A 17,828-nucleotide genomic window follows, 5' to 3' on the forward strand; every position below is an offset into this window, starting at 1 on the left:
GCTTGTTTTTAATCAACATTAAAATATATGGCCTACAAATGCATCTATTCTTTGTCTCTTTATTTGGTCTCAGTTAACATCAAAAGTTGGTGTGCTCTCTTTTGTTTATCTTTCTATGGTCCGTTTGGTTTCATTCAACGCTAAACGCTTCATTTCATTGGTTTTGATGGTTATAAAAGAAATCATATTTTGGCCTCATAAAATGTAAAATCATTTTTTATATAATTATTTTATTAACATTTTTGAAATAGCTTACTCTGTCTGTCTTTGTTTGTCTTGATCAAGATTCCTTCTCTGCTGCTCCTTTGGCTAAAAAGTAATGTTCATAATAGAATTATCCCTTTTATTAACTTTTATTTTAGTTCAATAGTTATTCTCTTCTGTGTCAATACAAATGCCCCCTTTTAAGGCTGCTTCAGTACTTGCTTTTATGTCTGCATGGCCCGCTTGTTAGCAATCCTTTCTTGTAAAAGTTCTCTTTTGGTAGTCTCTATTATTATCACTGTACTCTCTTCTTTTCTATCTCTTTATGACCTCTTTGCTATGCTTCTAAAATCTGTGGCAGGATGGGACGATGATCTGCTGGAACTTGGAAGCTCTAAGGAGGAATGCAAACTCAAGTAAAAGTAATACCCGCTCTGTTCATCCTAGTGCTAGACGGAAGATGTCTTGACATCTGAAGCTACAACGAGCGAAGTAACAGACCCGGTCACGCTTTGCTTGAGAGAGGGTGATCCCTAGAAACAGGGTATATCTTTCGCAGAACGTTCCAGACATAGACTTAGGACCTGGCAGTGAACGGAACGCCTTTCGGGGTACCACTCATATCCTATAGACTTGAAAAAGTGTTTATAAGAGTAATTCAAGAGTGATTCTTTATTATTTTTTTAAAAAAATACTATCTTAAAAAAAAAAACAATACTTTCGAAAGAGGCTATTTACAAGAAGGTTGCTACTCATCCGTGGTTTATCATTCATAAATTTCAATATCAATAACGTTTTATTTTTCACATACAGTGCTTCCAACAAATAGTTTGCCCTGTTGGGTGCCTCTCCGTATTGCCATTGCCTCTTCAATTATGTAGTGCCAATGGATTGACGATATGGAACAGCCAATCTTTAGACCATCGTATCGTTTCAACAATTCCACATATACCCTAGATTGTGTTTATTATTGCGTATTCTCTCTCACACCCCAGAACTCAATCCATTGCAAAGGATCTTGTCAGGAGCTTGTCATCTCCTAGTTCTAAATTTGATGATTGTTTCAATCTCATTCCTTTGTAGCACAACGAATGTAAAAAATTCAATTCTTGGTGTCACGAATCTTGCCTGAATTCATACAGCAATGCAAATGCAGACAACTCTATGAATTCATACAAAAAGAAACTTTTATCAAAACATCACCAAAAACAACATATAATCAGAAAAACCAAAAAATATATAAATAACCCAATATTTCTTATTCTTTTTTTTAACTTCACTTACTTTTTTTTTCAATATCCTTTCCTCACTACTTTACTTTTTGATTATTTCAATAAATGTCATTCAAAGTAAGTCTCTTTTATTTTTCTTTTATTTTACTTAACATCAAGAACAAGAAGTCCCTTGAAGCATATACACTTCATTGTAAATCTTTTTTATTTTATCTTTTCATTTTACTTTACTCAAATCAGTTTGATCTACTTTATAAGATCTGGTGGTCACTTAACGCAAGCAACTCACACTCAAATCATTACTCTTTTTTGAATCAAATCCTACCAAAACCTTTGATCTTATATCAAGACTTATTCAATACAAATCCATTTAACGCTTTAAAAACCTTACAAACACCAATCTCACACCTTTGTAAAATATAAAATTACAGGGCATTTGGATGCGTCTTTTTTCCTTTTTTTCCTTTTTTTTCTTTCTTTTTTTTTTTTTTTTTTTTTTTTTTTTTTTTGGTCATGGATTCTTTCAGGACACCTAAAGATTATTTGAGCAAAACCCCTCCTAGATTGTGGTGTATAGATTCTGTACTTAAAGATTACTGCACTAAACATCCGGGCCTTTACAGCAGCGATTTGCTGAAAAAGATTGAAACCGATATGGATGAAATCGCAACGTCAAGACCACAACAGTCATCGGCTATAACGAAGTTGAAGTCTACTCTCAAGGTATTGGATGAATGCATACATCAAAGTACGAATAATTGTTTTTGTTAGTAGAGTTTTCACATTGTACTGGACAACGAAACTAAGAACAGTTCTATGGCGACCAACAAAGTAGCGTACAAATGGCACTCACATGGATCTGTTACTTTTAATCAGACATCAGTTGCAGAAGATGTAAAATAAAAAGTATAAGGTTTGTCGAAGGATGGATAATTCATCTCCATTTTCTTTTAGTCAAACAAACGCAAGCAACTTGATGTCAACCACGATCAGCTCACAGTGAAAAAAGGAAAGAAACACTACAACTTCACCCCACAAATGAAACCATCTACGTCAACTCACAAACCCCGCATTTCTGATGAGGATCAAACTCTGCTTTCACCATTGTACGCTATCAAGATCAATGATATGCATTCTATTGACACCCCTAAGAAACTGATCGACAAATTTGAGAAGAACAAAAATAACCAAGCCGGCATCTTGTCTTTGAAGAAGCGATCGATTGTCCACCAGTTCCTAAAGAGTGCCTTGGATCAACCTCTCAATGGTTTACGTCAATTTTTATGGACGCATGGATATAAAAATGGATGTTCTGAAGAAGAGAAACTGGATATGGAACTGGTGAGGTTGATCTTGACAGACTTCACCGCCACTTGTGAAAAGCCTGCTTATCCCGCCGTTACCAATGAGCGAACACCATTCGTTGAATCTATCGTTCCACTTTTCAAGTACTTATCAGCAATCATGGGTTCGATAGCATTTGTTTGGTAGGTGTGTTTATATCCGTATAAGGATTTGTTTAACCATATTTATCTTAAAATAGGTGTGAGAAGGGCCTCTCAGTTTGTGCTCCTGAGGCCACTAAACTATTGGATGGTATTGGCATGACAACGATGGATCATATCCATCGGATTCTGATTGAATCATCCGGCTAATATTCCCTTTTTATCATAACGATGATATATATTAATTAATTTGTTGTATACTTAGCTTGGAGGATGGTATCCACACGGAAGAAGACACTCTAAAGTTGCTTGAATATACCTCTATTTGCCTCCGAGAAGAAAAATCTCGATACCAGCAAGCTTCATACAACACGTTTGCAAAACGGAAGCTTTTTGGTTTGCAATTTGTGGACTATAAGCTTACGCTGCTTTCTACCTTTGTTGTGGCAGATAATCGGTGGGCGTGTGTTTGGGAACGCTCAACCCTGATCTCACACCGTTGGTCAGAAAGAAAATACTGGTTTCAAATTTTCGAATTGTTGTTCACATTAAAGGTAAGACCATACATACACGAAAGTGGTCATTCAACTTATACATCATGTAGGACATGATCAAGGAACAGGATATTGTCACAGAGCAACTTATCGACGAACACACCGGAGTCATTAGTGTACCCAGTGAGGACACGTTACGAGCACGATGCAAATAAAGCTCTTAAATCAAATTTCATTTGTTGCCGATGATCCATTTTAGTCTTTCTTTCTCCAAAAAAAAAAAAAAAAAAAAAAAAAATATCAATATCTCTGTCTACATTTCTCTGTTCAAACCCTCTCTGTATCTTGCAAGGATTAAAGATGCATTCAATGACTTTCACATCAGTAATTTGACACGATCTTGTCATCTCCTAGTTCTAAATTTGATGATTGTTTCAATCTCACACCTTTGTAAAATATAAAATTACAGGGCATTTGGGTGCGCTTTTTTTTTTTTTTTTTTTTTTTTTTTTGTCTGATTGCCAGTTACCGTTTTCCCTAAACGCACATTCGTTTGAGTCATTACATAGACCGCCTGTTTCGACATTTATCCCAACACTGGTAAGAATACGAGACAAATCTTTTGAAATGACTTTGCTTTACACTGTTGCAGGCTGCTGTAATCCTCTTGGACAAAATGTCTTCCTGCAAAAACCTATGATGCTTAACCTTACTCTTTGTCACTGCCCGGAATTGTTCAATTGGGTTAAGCTCAGAAGAATAAGTAGGAAGATACACACATTTATATCCTCGATACTCAATATACTTCTTTATGTTTTCATGCGTGTGAATTTTTGCAGGAAGACACTCTATCAAAAAGAATTGCGGAAGCTTGCGAAAGTGTGGAGAAAAGTCATTTCAGAGGTTTCGTTTCGCATTCTTACAAGTGTTGGGATGAATGTCGAAACAGAGAGCCCATGTAATGACCACTGACAATGACAACAATCAGATAAGCAGAATCAGGTAGGCACTATTTTTATTCATTTGCTTTTTAATATAGGTCAAGCAAACTAATCCATGGTAAAATATATATATATAAATAGTCGGATGTTTCAATTAGACGTAAGGCAGGTAAGGCATATAGCTTATTCAGAAAAAACCCTTTCCCCCATTTTATTTTTTTCTCGTTCATTTTTATTGGGTATTTATGAATACAAGTATGGTTTGTATTTATAAAGTTGGGCGGCACATCAGATGGATGAAAATATGAAATTGTCACTGATCATAAACAAACGTAATAATGAACATGCGAAAGGCACGATGTGCGAGCGAGCGAGATCGAGAAGAGGAAGTGAAAGAAAAAAATCAAGGTAGCGAAGGCAATCAATTGTGCCGAATCTTCAAATGACACGGTTTCTTGCGATCTTTGGATATGGTGAAGAGTTGGTCGAATTTTTGATGCGGTAAAGTTGGCGTATAGCGATTCTTGGCACTCGCAACATCAATGACAGGTACACAAACTCGATGAAAAACATCAAGGATTTTCAGGACGTTCGGTAGTTCAGGTACAAATCTTGGTAAATCTTGCAGTGAGTCAGGGATCTTGATCGTTGCTAATTCAATCATCACATATAAGCCCTTGGCTGGCAGTGTTAGGAGATAGAATTTTATAGTTCGACCGGTGATTTGAATTCCAAGCGTCCCTTGCATCAATTGGTGGTCCAAGGCGTCTTTGCAAAAAACGGCCACTTTCAACAAGTCCTTGCATAATGAAAAGTGGTTCTTTTCACGGATAGCAGGTTTGACCTCACCGTATGCCAGGCTTGACTTCCATTTTACACCGCAGCACTTGGTAATACATAAATTCGGTCGATTTTTCGTAAAATCTGCATATGTTTTGGCTTCCAGAGTTGCGTCATTGATCCACCGTAAACAAATTCCTTGATCAGGAGCATCAAGCAAACCAGTGAGAAAGGGATCAATGAACCGAGAACACAATTCAGTTTCATTGGCATCTTCATCCATAGGTACACGCATCAGCTTCAATATCAAGCCGCCTAAGGCCTGGGAAAATTTGTGTTCATACTCATCCAAGGGTAACTTCATCAAACTGACAACGGCTTCCTCACGGTTGATAGTTTTGTTCATGAGATTGTCGATAATACACAGCATGTTGCTCACTGTGTCCACAGGCATGGGTTTGCGTTTGATCCCGTACAAATCTTGAATCCTGTCGCTGGTCTCCGCCCATTCTTTTTCCGTGAAGAACTGTTGCAATTGCTCTGGATATTTGCTTGGCGTGATGAGCAGAATTGATGTCGCCGCCAATGCAAAATGTACATTTTGCTCAAGCGACAGCTTCCATTTTTTTTGTTTCATAGAGGTCTGAAGGTTGAAGAACGTTTGAGACAAATCAAATCGATCAATAAATAAACGATCAGAACCAGGTGCCTGAAATACGATACCCTCAATAGAGAGTTCTTCATCGAGAGGACGCTTTTGCTTGGTTGATGGGGAATCGTCCACTGAGTTTCGAGAGATGTCGTCACCGTGGCGATCTTCATTAGCAGGCGTGCTATCCAGGTCATCTTGATTGGGTTGTTGATATTATGGGGGCAGGTAACAGTCGTGCACAGTCCGAAAATGGTGCAGTAACCTCTTGGCGGCTTCTTTTCTGCCCGTTTTCTTCTGACTTGAATCTTCATCGATTGGAGTAGATAGGGTACTACCGTCAATTTTCTCTTCATCTACTGAGTCTAAAGTAGAAATGGCTTTCTGAAAATCATCTTTGTCTTCTGCTACAGATGCACTGTCGGGCTTACTATTATCTTCTGACATTTCCGTATCCATTTTTTGAAGGTTACTCAATATAACTGTCTCTTTTTCGGTATTTATCTGCTCTACATTAGCGTTCGTCACCCTAGAGTGGTGGGTTGCCACTTATTTTCTTTTACGATTCCATGGGGCATCAGGACATTGAGCTTTTAAATGTTGAGTACTCTCACAGATGAAGCAAGCTTTTCTTCTACGGAGAAGAACTGGACAATTCACTCGTGTATGATCATCAACATGGGAAAGATTGCAAATGGGCTTCATATTGCTCCAGACAATATGTAAATAGTGATCTTGTTCCCAAGATGGAATTTGGGGTGTAAGAGGCTCATAACTTTTTGTTTTATCCTTGACAAGAGTAACATACCCCCTGCCATTAAACCAACCACCATCCACTGTATGATGGAGTTCTATTTCCAAAATGCTCCCATACTTCTCAAATAACTGTATCATCAAAGGTTTCAACTTGTCATCCTTTTCATAAGGAATATTGGTGATCCCTATTCTGATCACATCCGAATTTTTATCCATCGTTGCCTGTACTTTGATTTTTCTACCGAGAATCAAAAACTCCTTATTCAATGCTTCCATCTTATCTTCTTCATTATCAAAATTAAGCTCAATGTACTGATGGGCCCTACTAACTTTTCTTTCCCTAAGGCCTATGCCTTTAGGAAATTGGTCTCTGAGAACAAGATTAAGACTTCTATTTTTAAAGTTCAAGCCTTCAAATTCTGAAACGGCAATAACGATGGGGTGTTTATCAATAGCTTGAAAAAAAACTGTTTGACTTTTCCAGATTAGCTATGTTATTAACATCTGGCTTGTAGTGAAATGAAATACTTCGTTTTTGGTTTTTAACTGTTTGCGCCCATGTTTTGAATTCAAACGGTTTGTTGTTAGGATTATGGCGAGAATCGGCTACCCCAGGAGGATTATTAGCCTTGCTAGTAATGTCGTGATTAATAGCGGAAAGAACCATTCTGTTTTTTTTTCTTTTCTTTCACAATTCTACTACTTGGTTTTCGGACAACGTCGATTTTGATTTCAGACAGTTTCTTTCTGTTTTTGGATAGTTGCAGACTATATCCTTGTTAAATTTAGACATACATTGTTTGTGTTCTGAGAATGCTCTAAAGACTTAGTAACATATAAGAACTAAATGTTATCGAACTAGGATTTGAATAATTTCGTACATACTATATTTCATTTACATTAATATTGACTCAAGGATTATATCTTTAAGGGGTCGATATGACATAAAAGCTCATATAAAAAAGGGGGTGTATGTGACGCGTATGGAAATAAGCGTGTGCCAATAATATTGAGAGATTACTCCTGAATCATGATAACCATAAATAAAAGGCTTTTTCATTACTATCTCTATGAATCTGACAGCAGAGTTAATTCTTTACATAATCAACAATCTTTTAAACGAAAAGGATAGGCATGCATTCGCTACAAGCAATAAAAGATTATGGGTTATAGCAATACTCCCTCGTGCAAAGCCATTCGCTCTCATGCGTAAAATTAACTTTGGATATTCACCGACTGACTCATCTCATACTCAGAAACACATTTTATGAGTCAGAGCTCATTAGACATGTCTTAACCTATGCAGTTAATTTACAAGTTATCACTTTCGAAGAGAGAGGGAAATTCTCAATCAAATTTATTCAGATGTTTATGACAATTGAAAAGAAATGCAAGTTTCTAGTCCCACTTAAAGCATACGATGCATTTATGCTTGTTGTTGAAGACTCAGAAAACAAATGCATCACAATAAACATTAACTTGGCCAGCAGCCTAAAAGAAATGAAGACACCAGAAGAAGTCGAAAGAAAAGTGCAATTTTTTAAAAGCATCGAAAAGCAAAATACGTCGCTGACATAAACAATACTGTTATCATGAAGAACCAGTTAAGTCATCTTGTTCCGTGTCACGTCAACCGTTTGTTCAACACAAAAGAGTACGTACAGTAGTCGCTCTATTTAAGGGTGGCCAAAATTTTTGGAATATCCACCCTTAAATAGAATATGCCCTTAAATCGAAATTTGTAGCTGTTAAAAAATTAAAATCACTTAATATGTACTGTAGCTACATTATAGACATGTTTGTACAACATGTTTCCACATAGACCACTGTCGGTTGGTATAGGTTTGATAATTGTGTAAGAACATTAACAAATCATAACTTGCTTAAGGCTTGATCAAACTTGCTGGAAGGATAATATACAAGTCATAGACTCAATCATTTTGATGAGAATAAATATGACATAACAAAATTTATTTTTTTTGTCTAGATTCTATCTATAAACGTGTACACCTTTCTTTCTCAAAGAATTGAGCTTTTGGATCAAAATGCTACTGACCAGCTTAATCAAACAGAATTAGGTGAATGGGCTATGAAGAAATTCAATTTAAATCAACTACTTGCCCAACAGGCTATATCAAACATTCTCAAAAATGCTGAAACGTTATGTAGTAATAATAATGTTGTCAATAATGGCAAAAGTCTAAAAACAACACGCTATCCTCAACTTGATGATGAAGTAGTAAAGTTTGTCGCAGACATGAACAATAACAATCTGCCAGTCAATCGAGACTCAATCCTTCGATATGTAAGACCTATTGCTTCAGTGAAGTATAGAATCCTTGGAAATGAAATTTCATTTTCTTCTGGATGGCTCACCAAGCTTTTTAAGCGAATTGGAGTAAAATACAGGCCAATGCATGGTGAAAGTGCCTCGGTAGACATCACTTCTGAAAATATTCAGAACGAATTGAGGAAGGTAGAAGAACTTCTTGAGCCATATGATCCTATAGATATCATGAACTTTGATGAAACAGGCTTATATTACCAGCAACCACCAAGAAAAACCATATGTCCCGAGTCGCTTGGTGACCTAAAAAAATAAAGCTTGTCTGACAGTTGGGTTGCTCTGTAACTCGGATGGGACTTACAAAGGGCAGCTAATGGTTATCGCACGAGACAAGAGCTCCAAATGTTTTAAAGCAAGAGCTAATTTGTTATCCATGACTGCAATTGGAAAAAACATGAAATTGAATACCATTATTCTACTAATGCTTGGATGACAACATACGCGAAAAAGTTAAATGTTGCCTTTGGAAGACAGAATCGAAAAATTGCTCTTCTTTTGAATAATGCATCCGTTCATAAAATAAGAATTCCGCTCAACAATATTAAATTGATATTTTTCCTAGCAAACACGACTAGCAAGCTACAGACTCTTCATGCAGGTAACCTATTATTTGTTGATAAAATGCTATATAAGTTGTCTTTTTGTTTACAGTTTTCTCATTCATATTTTGTATACACAGGAATTATTGACAACTTTAAGGCACACTTCCGAGCCCAGCAGTACGGCCGTGCTTTATGTCTGTATATCAGTAAAAAGTTGGATAATCCGAATGCTTACAAAATGGATCAAGCTCAGGCTATGGTTTTTCTAGCTAATGAATGGCTTAAAGTAAAGCCAGAAACAATAAATGGGATGCTCCCAGATCTCCCCGGGAAATTTGACAACAAAATTACTGATGTTAACCAGTTGAACCTTGAAGCAGATGAAAGCGAGATGATAGTATGTTATACAACAAGCATTACTAATAATGAAGAAACGGCAGAAGGCAACATAGATGAAACAGAAAAAAATGATAATACAGAGCAAGATGAGCAGTGTGTCGATATAGTAGAGTGTAAAAATCGGTTGAGAGAAGCCTATGAAACTATTATCATGTACGAAGTTCCTTTGGATGATCTTGATCGTAAATTACATCGCCGAATTCGAATGAGATTGGCTGACTCTTATGCTGAATTAAATAAGTCAAAAGAGCAAGCAGATTTTTGATCTTATTTTACAAAGTAAAAAAATTATTGTTAGAATGCTCCAAAAAACTAACACTTATAAAATTTTTTTTCTATTTAGTGGTAAAAAATATTTGCGTTACACCCTTAAGTAGAATGATGGTGGAGTGGTATTTATGCTGGGGACCTATGCCGTTCTTTAGAAATACGCCCATAGATAGAAAATACCCTTAAATCGAACACCCTTAAATAGAGCGGCTACTGTAGTTTATGACAACAGTCATGTAAAAGTTAAGATAACTTGTGAACAGCAAGCTGAAAGTATCGTTTTATTCTGCTCAAAATTTATGGAGACAGTGGTGATTCTTAAGAATTACTGGTTTTTCTTGACCAGTTTTTCTGTTTTTGTTCATGATAAGAATGTCGACGATTGTGCCGATAATTCACGCGTAGGCCTTCAACAAGAAGCTGTCTCCTTTATTCGAAAGAAAACACGAGCTGGATGTGACTATTTTGAGTTGACGACGCGATTCAACAATGTTGAGCTTCTTACAACCTTCGGCTTCTTTAGGAATGTTGATTCAAACACGGTTTTAACATTTGTTGGATCGAAGATCTAACATTTACCTTCTTCGTTAGCACAGAGGTACGACACTGTATCTTCAAAATACGTTTTTGTCCCAAGAGCTTCAGTGCCCCTTACAAAAGTCGAAAGACTTCTGAACAGTACATCAAACAACATGCAGCAAATAAATGGATGTTTATCAGTAAAAAGTACGAAGAAAAATGATTTGTACCAAATCATCCACTTTCCTTTATGACAGAAACCAACGCCCAAAAAACAGCCTCTCTGCTGCTAAAAGTTTTTGTCAACAAAGCTTTGTATCAAAATGAAATCAAAGAAGTAATGTCAAATTTGCAAAAGATTCCAGATAAATCATCAACAGCTTCTGAAATATTAATAGAGGTATATAATGGACTTGAACAGTATGGATGAGTTTCTCGATAGAACATATAGTTTGACTGAGGTAAAGAGAGACATGCTGTTCGTATACAAACATACTCTTGCTGGAGCCCTTAAGAGAAAAAACATTGCTGTAGCCAAGAGAGCCGAAAATGAATACAAGCCAGTAACAATTAATCACTTCAACGAAGATACGTAATTTTTTTAAAAAAATAAAGCTTATTTGTGTTTTTTTGTGGTGGAAAATGATAGCACGGTTCATAATTGTATATATAAAAAGAGTTATGTAGAAAATAAGAGGGGTTAAACGCAATATTTTATTTGCAGAAAAAATAATATAGGCCTTAAAACTTCTCTTAGTTCTCAAAGCATTCCTTAATTACTCTGATTAACAGAGTCAACCGCGAGAAGGTGGAAGTTTATCTGACTCCAAAAAGCAACCTCCCAGATCTCTAACCAACAAAAAGATGTTGCGTGGTGTTCACCATTCCATGTATTGTAAAAGCAGCTGTAGTAGGCCACTTACACTCATGCACTGGACTAATCAACTAATCCCTGCCGAAGCAATGAACCGATGAAGAGACCCTGCCAACCCACTTTTGCAAGATAACTTCAAGACTACATTACCAAGCTCACACTACAGGTGTAGGCCTCGCCCGGGCACGTCCCGTAAGATAGTGCACTGTGGACAGGCTTATTCCTGTGTAAAGAAAAAGAAAAAGAAAAAATTCCTAAAATCCTTAAGGCATGTCGTTACCAGTCGCTGAGCTATGATTGTCACTTTTTCTGATTGGTTACTATCTACTCCTCGTTCTAGAATATTTAAGAGAAGTCAAATTTAACAATGACCTTCCTTTATCTTCAAAAATTCCAGTAATAACATAAACATTTCAACTATCTTCACTCAATTGACAGTGTGTTTTATTTCACATAAAAATTCCACTTATTTTTACCCTTTTAATTCCAACAAACTTCAGCCAATCACATGTAACTACTCTCTATGATGTTACTAGCCTGAATTAAATTTGTATGTGATATGATTGAAGAAGCAGTCATAAAAGGTACAAAAAAATCTGTCAGGTCGAATTCATTACTCAACCAGCTTTTTCTCTTTTAGTTTATAGTTTCCACCCACAAAAATCAAAAACTTGAATGCACGCAAACTATGTATGTCTAACTTTAATTAGGACATTGTGTGAGCTTAAAAATGATTTCGTCCAAAAACAGAAAGAAACTGTCTGACGTTGTCCGAAAACCAAGTAGTAGAATTGTGAAAGAAAAAAAAAAAACAGTCTTAGCTGGGGATCTCAAATGGTTTTAAAAGTAGTCTTGAAATTTTATTAATCTATCTTGTGCCTGTTCCTAAAACGTACTAAGATTTTCTTAAATTGTCCCAGCAGAAAAAAAGTACGTCTAAATATTTATTCAAAACCTAGTACTGCATGAAACGAAAACGAAGAAAATCGAGTCACTAAAAAATCACTAAAAATTTCGAATACTTTTTTTTTTTCTTTTTTTTTTTTTTGATTTTTACATAGATCGGTTATGAACAATAATCAAGAGTCTGAAAATTATGCGGCCATTTCAAAACAATTTGAAGAAGCTTGTGCTGATTTTCAAGTACCAGCTACAAGAGCAGCTGCTGAACAGATTTTGACCCAGTTCCGTCAAATACCTAATGTGTTACCAATCTGTCAATACATTTTAGGTTTGTTTCCTCTCTTTCTCTCTTTCTTTTTTTTTATGCGTACGTAATATTAACAAGAAAAGTAATTTATAGAACATGCTCAATCACCTATGGTTCAGTTTCAAGTAGCTCTGGCTGCTGGTGATGTTGCAGTTCGAGAATATACACTTTACGATCTACCTTATTTAAGTCAACTGAAGCATTATTTATTGGACTATTGCTTACAAAGACCAAAGTAAGCTTGAAAGAGAAATCAAAATGTGTTGGTAATTCGAAAAATAATAATACTTTTATGATAGCATCTTGAAATATGTTCGCGATCAACTTGTTTTAGTGTCTGCTTTAATTACAAAACGTAGTTTATTTGATAACAGATTTGACGATAGCGATACTGTTCTACTTCACATCACACAACTTATTAACATGGAAGCCAAAAATGCAGTAAAATAATTAGAAAAAATATCAAACGAAAATGAAGTGTTTAACTGTTTGTTATTAGCAAGTGCTTGGCCTTGCTTTAGCTAATGCTCTCATGGACCAGTTTTCCAATACAAAAGCAGCCACTATTGGACTCACTTGGGAACACCATCACAAATGTAAATTATTTTTTGAAACCAGTGTCCTTTTACCACTACTTCAAGAAGTTCTCGGCAAACTACACGCTTTTGTCAGTCAGTGTCCGGAACCAATCGTATCAGATCCACCAATTTTACTTGTAGAGATGATTATATTGATTGAAAAGATATTACACTGGAATTTTGTGTTGGATTCAAAACCAGTATTGGCTGGAACATTTGCTAAAGAAAGTGATCTGGATGATTTTGATAAAGAAGATGGGCCTTCCTCTGTTAAACACAGCTATGTAATTTATCCAAAACGATGGCAACCTATCATTGGTAACAGTGAAGTCTTGTGGTTATTTTTTATGGTAAAAAAAAAGAAAAACAAAAAGATAAGACAAATTTGTCCGTTCTTGAGACTAAAGATATACAATATGTAGACATATTCTATTGTTAAGGACGATGATGCATTAGGACACCGTTGCAGACAGTGTTTGATCCAGCTTTCTGGATTTAAACAAGACTTTTTTAATAATGATACCAACATCATCAAGACTTATGCAGAAACTATGATCCATGGCATTCGACAGATGATAAACGAGTAAACAGTTGATGCTCCTTTTCATGTAAATAGATGTTCAATAGTTTTTTTTTGTATAGTATTACTGTTTTTGGTACAAGCCCAGATGCTCTTAGCGAACAAGGTCCACAGATGCTTGGCACCATTCAAATCACAAGACGTTTACTTGAAAACACATCTCTCAGCACATTATGCTTAATTCCTGACTTTTTCCAATTTTTGAATGAAGTTGGGCTCATCACAGTGAGCTGTCTTGGAGGTACTGTAATAGAAGTTGATGAAGGTTGGATAGGTGAAGCATGTGATGAGTGCCTTCAAACTTGGGTCAAAGTAGCCGATGTCACCTCTTGGGTAGGATTGACACCAGATCAAAGACAACACCTTACACAATATTTGACACATGTCTCTTATCAAATTGTGGAAACCTATATCAACACACGTTTAGAACATGCTAGAGCTGTGCTTGAAGATGACGAAGAAGAGGATGAGATTGATTCTGGATATAAAGATTGGGATACTTACGGAGATCAATTGACTTGTATCGGAACACTTGCTAGAATCAATCCTCAGCCATGTCTTGCTCGTCTTCACCAGTTGTTCAGTGTACAATTTGAGCAATTCAAAGGTTTCTTCACAGGACATTCGACTGATAATGTTCAAGAGCTCCTTTTAATACATGAGCAGATGCATTGGGTCATTTTGATAGCAGCTCATATCTTTGCTGATGCTGGAAAAGGAGAACAACCGATGATTCCTGAGAGCATCATGCAACTTTCTGGATCTCAAAGTGATGATCAGGATATCGTTGTCCATCTTTCTGAGGCATTCATCGAATTATTTAGATTTACGTCTAGTTTTGGTTCTAATACAGTTGAGGCATCCAACTGCAGTCCTCGTGTAGCAGAAACATTGATTTGGTATTTAGAAAGATGGTGTAAGTCTTATTTATTGTTGAATGAAAACGAATACAACTATATTAGGTACGTGTATTGTGTTCATATTTAATTGTATGTCTTATATTATCATACAGTCCAAATGTTGCCAAAGCTTTTGGTAGACCTGGTCCTTCGGATGGAAAAGGTTTGCAAGTAATGGACTTTTTTGTTGAACAAATGAAAAATAACTTCATTCTTTGGAACGCTGACCCTGATGTGCTTACTCAGGTAAAGCTTCTCCCACGAGACATTTTGCATATCTAACGCTTTTTCTTTTTTAGCTTATTCAATGGTTGAATGCATGTGGAACTGCGATTAACATGAAACAGGGATTATTACACTCTGGTAAGAGTCTAAAAAGCATTTAGGCTTCGCGTTGACTAACTATTTTTTTTTTCTAGCACACTTTCCTTCATTAGTAGAATTTATCACCAAGAATTTACAAAAATTACCAGAAGCAGTACACAAGTAATATGCATATAAAATAACTTTATGTTTTAGCTCATACTCTGTTTCTAGTTCACTTATTCAAACACTTGCAACTATCTCAAGTGGAGCAACGGATGAAACTATAAAAAGCAATTTCTTTGGCCTGATGTTTAGTATGATTGAGGTAAAGATAAATAGGTAGAGTGTAGTGCATATAATAAACTTTTTCTTAAAGGAACGATTGGGCTCTATTCTTCATGACCCTAAATATCAACAAAATTATCAAAATGGTGAAATTATCAATAATGTGATTAATGCCTTGGAGGTAAATATTAAAAACCAAGTTTATAGTTCTTTCTCTTATATGACGATAGATGTTTGATGGTTTGGCGCTTGCTTGTCAATACAACAATACAGAAATCATATTCAACTTTTGTACTCGCTTCTTTGATAGCTTTATTCAATTAATGAATATTTACAAAAGTGTATCTGAAGCACAATTAATAATCCTTCAATTATTTTCTGACCTTGCTGGACGACTTGATTTTGGATACTTGAAGGCAGAGAATAAGCAAGTGCTTTTTAATACTATGATCCAAATCCTTCAATCTTTTGGTGCCTCTAATCAAGGCAAGAAGAGAATGCATTCACAAGAAGAAGAGGAAGATCAGCCTTATGCAGATATATCGACTGTATTAGCCATGCTTTCTAATATTATGGCTTCTGGTACAGAAGACTTTAGTAGAAAAGAACAAGGATTAGGCAATGATGGAGGAGTAGCAGACGTAGTATTATTTGGTATTAATGTTGTGATTCCAATGATTGATTTGGAGATGCTTAAAGTAAGCAATACTTCGACCTGAAATAATGCCAGCTCTAATTTTTTTTAGATCCCAGCCTTATGCCGACAATATGTTCAGTTGATTTCACATTTAATCGAAATTTTCCCCGACAAGCTCTCTGGCCTACCCACTGCATTATTTGATAATCTGATGGCCAGTTTGCAATATGGTATTCAACATGATATACCAGAGATCAATATTCTTAGTCTGCGGGCTGTGACACCTTTGACTGTATGGGCTATGAATCAACAAATGAATAGAGGAAATATTGAGTTCTTGAAGGCCTCATTGCAAAAATTTTTAGAAATACTTTTGAATAACTTATTATTTCAGCATTTGGATACAAGCGTCTTAGAACCTTCTTCAGAGGCACTACTTGTCTTAATTTATGTACAAAGAGTAATGTTGAATCTTAAAAGGGGCGAGATCTTGTGTATATTAACCGTATGATGATAATAGGATGTGTATATGATGCTTGCTCATCAAATCATTTCACAACAAACAGCAGAACATCAACCACGTTTATTAGAAGCATTTACAACATTAGATTTGGCCATACCACAACAACAACACATACCAAATAGAAATTCGACAGAGTTCTTAGAAGCGTTGCTTTCTTTCTTGATGGATGTTCGTGCTGTATTAAGAGTGAAATAGAGCAATTTATTATAATAAAAACAGAAATTCACTGTAATATAGTTCGTTGTTCCTCCTTTGTATCTAGATGTATATAACTTCCTTATTCGTATTATTCTATCATTTTGATAGCACATCCTAATTTATCTTGATTGTGTAATGTATTCAACTAAACCTGTTTACAATATTTCATTATAAACAACGTCCTCAATAAAATAGAAAAAGAAAAACATATGGAAAGCAAGGGGAGACAATGAAATAAATGTGGTAGTGCTTTATAGCCGAGAACTCCAAGAGTGATCTTCAAATATTTACATACAGTCTGTGTAAACCCCTGACACAAAAATAGAAAAAGAGAGATTATGCGGATCAAGTTGTTACTGGAATTTCAACTTCCTTGGATTTATAATGAAATGGTTAACCATAGCCGTCTTTATGTATAAAAGGACATCTCTTTTTCCTTCTCTTGTGCTCTTCATCACTAAAATATGAATCCGTTTGAAAAGAATCAGCAAAAAATCTATGATCAAGCAGTTGAAGGTCTCTTGAAGCTTAAAACACTTGATTCTCAAATCTCCTTGAACTCTAATTCCACTGGCTGTTCTTATGACTCTTCTCATCAATACCGGCTACCACCTGTTTCTCAAATTTTGCTATCCATTGATTATGAAGACAATGTGGAATTTGCTAGACAGCATCCTCCTTCCCTGCGTACCTTTCCTTCCTCGTCCTCATTGTCTTCCATTACCAGTGTACGCAAGATGACTGAGTCACGTCGCCGTGGCCGTCCGAAACGATCCGATACAGAATTTAACAAAAAGAGACATTCGGATCACTCCTTTGCAAGCCAAAAGCCTCGGTGGAATGACGCCGAACGACAAGAATTGTTGGAGGCGATTGTGAGAGAAAAGAATTTGGATGACATGTCAACTATTTGTTGGGAACGTATTGCAGCCGTCGTAGGAAGGGCAACCAAGGCTTGTAAAGATCAGTGGCGTAGAGAGGTCTTGCCTAATATTCGCTCTAGATTTTCTAATGAAGTGACAAGCAATAAGAAAACAAAAAAGACAATCCATAGTGATGTTGGAACAAAAAACATAGGGTTCTTATAGTATCTCTTAAACATAAATATAGAGTTTTTATAGAATAAAGCATCCCTTAAATACACAAAAAATATATACTCT

At 35.9% G+C, this 17,828-nt stretch overlaps 7 protein-coding genes across 7 annotated transcripts; 5 read left to right on the forward strand and 2 right to left on the reverse strand.

Annotated features, from left to right (window-relative positions):
• Positions 1–115: 115 nt before the first annotated feature.
• On the forward strand, positions 116–370 carry RO3G_12294 (uncharacterized protein; the record flags this gene model as incomplete). The annotated part of the gene is made up of 3 exons (XM_067666878.1): positions 116–204; positions 252–316; positions 363–370. 3 exons carry the CDS (start codon positions 116–118, stop codon positions 368–370), a joined length of 162 nt encoding a protein of 53 aa, XP_067522979.1.
• Positions 371–2,474: 2,104 nt separating this feature from the next.
• Positions 2,475–3,091, forward strand: RO3G_12295 (uncharacterized protein; the record flags this gene model as incomplete). The annotated part of the gene is made up of 2 exons (XM_067666879.1): positions 2,475–2,923; positions 2,980–3,091. The coding sequence occupies 2 exons, from the start codon at positions 2,475–2,477 to the stop codon at positions 3,089–3,091; spliced, it is 561 nt and encodes a 186-aa protein (XP_067522980.1).
• A 1,646-nt stretch (positions 3,092–4,737) lies between these two features.
• Positions 4,738–5,550, reverse strand: RO3G_12296 (uncharacterized protein; the record flags this gene model as incomplete). Its single annotated transcript, XM_067666880.1, has 1 exon — positions 4,738–5,550. The coding sequence occupies one exon, from the start codon at positions 5,548–5,550 to the stop codon at positions 4,738–4,740; it is 813 nt and encodes a 270-aa protein (XP_067522981.1).
• Positions 5,551–8,854: 3,304 nt separating this feature from the next.
• RO3G_12297 (uncharacterized protein) lies at positions 8,855–9,259 on the reverse strand (the record flags this gene model as incomplete). The annotated part of the gene is made up of 3 exons (XM_067666881.1): positions 8,855–9,005; positions 9,047–9,091; positions 9,150–9,259. 3 exons carry the CDS (start codon positions 9,257–9,259, stop codon positions 8,855–8,857), a joined length of 306 nt encoding a protein of 101 aa, XP_067522982.1.
• Positions 9,260–9,628: 369 nt separating this feature from the next.
• On the forward strand, positions 9,629–10,054 carry RO3G_12298 (uncharacterized protein; the record flags this gene model as incomplete). The annotated part of the gene is made up of 2 exons (XM_067666882.1): positions 9,629–9,676; positions 9,755–10,054. 2 exons carry the CDS (start codon positions 9,629–9,631, stop codon positions 10,052–10,054), a joined length of 348 nt encoding a protein of 115 aa, XP_067522983.1.
• A 2,466-nt stretch (positions 10,055–12,520) lies between these two features.
• On the forward strand, positions 12,521–16,665 carry RO3G_12299 (uncharacterized protein; the record flags this gene model as incomplete). The annotated part of the gene is made up of 14 exons (XM_067666883.1): positions 12,521–12,683; positions 12,756–12,897; positions 12,962–13,103; positions 13,162–13,590; positions 13,663–13,823; positions 13,883–14,782; positions 14,833–14,965; positions 15,019–15,082; positions 15,139–15,205; positions 15,257–15,350; positions 15,402–15,491; positions 15,541–16,008; positions 16,057–16,407; positions 16,468–16,665. The coding sequence occupies 14 exons, from the start codon at positions 12,521–12,523 to the stop codon at positions 16,663–16,665; spliced, it is 3,402 nt and encodes a 1,133-aa protein (XP_067522984.1).
• Positions 16,666–17,132: 467 nt separating this feature from the next.
• Positions 17,133–17,756, forward strand: RO3G_12300 (uncharacterized protein; the record flags this gene model as incomplete). Its single annotated transcript, XM_067666884.1, has 1 exon — positions 17,133–17,756. One exon carries the CDS (start codon positions 17,133–17,135, stop codon positions 17,754–17,756), a length of 624 nt encoding a protein of 207 aa, XP_067522985.1.
• Positions 17,757–17,828: the final 72 nt, after the last annotated feature.

Source organism: Rhizopus delemar, genomic scaffold (assembly GCF_000149305.1).
Source record: "Rhizopus delemar RA 99-880 supercont3.10 genomic scaffold, whole genome shotgun sequence".
In the NCBI taxonomy this organism is placed as follows: Eukaryota; Fungi; Mucoromycota; class Mucoromycetes; order Mucorales; family Rhizopodaceae; genus Rhizopus; species Rhizopus delemar.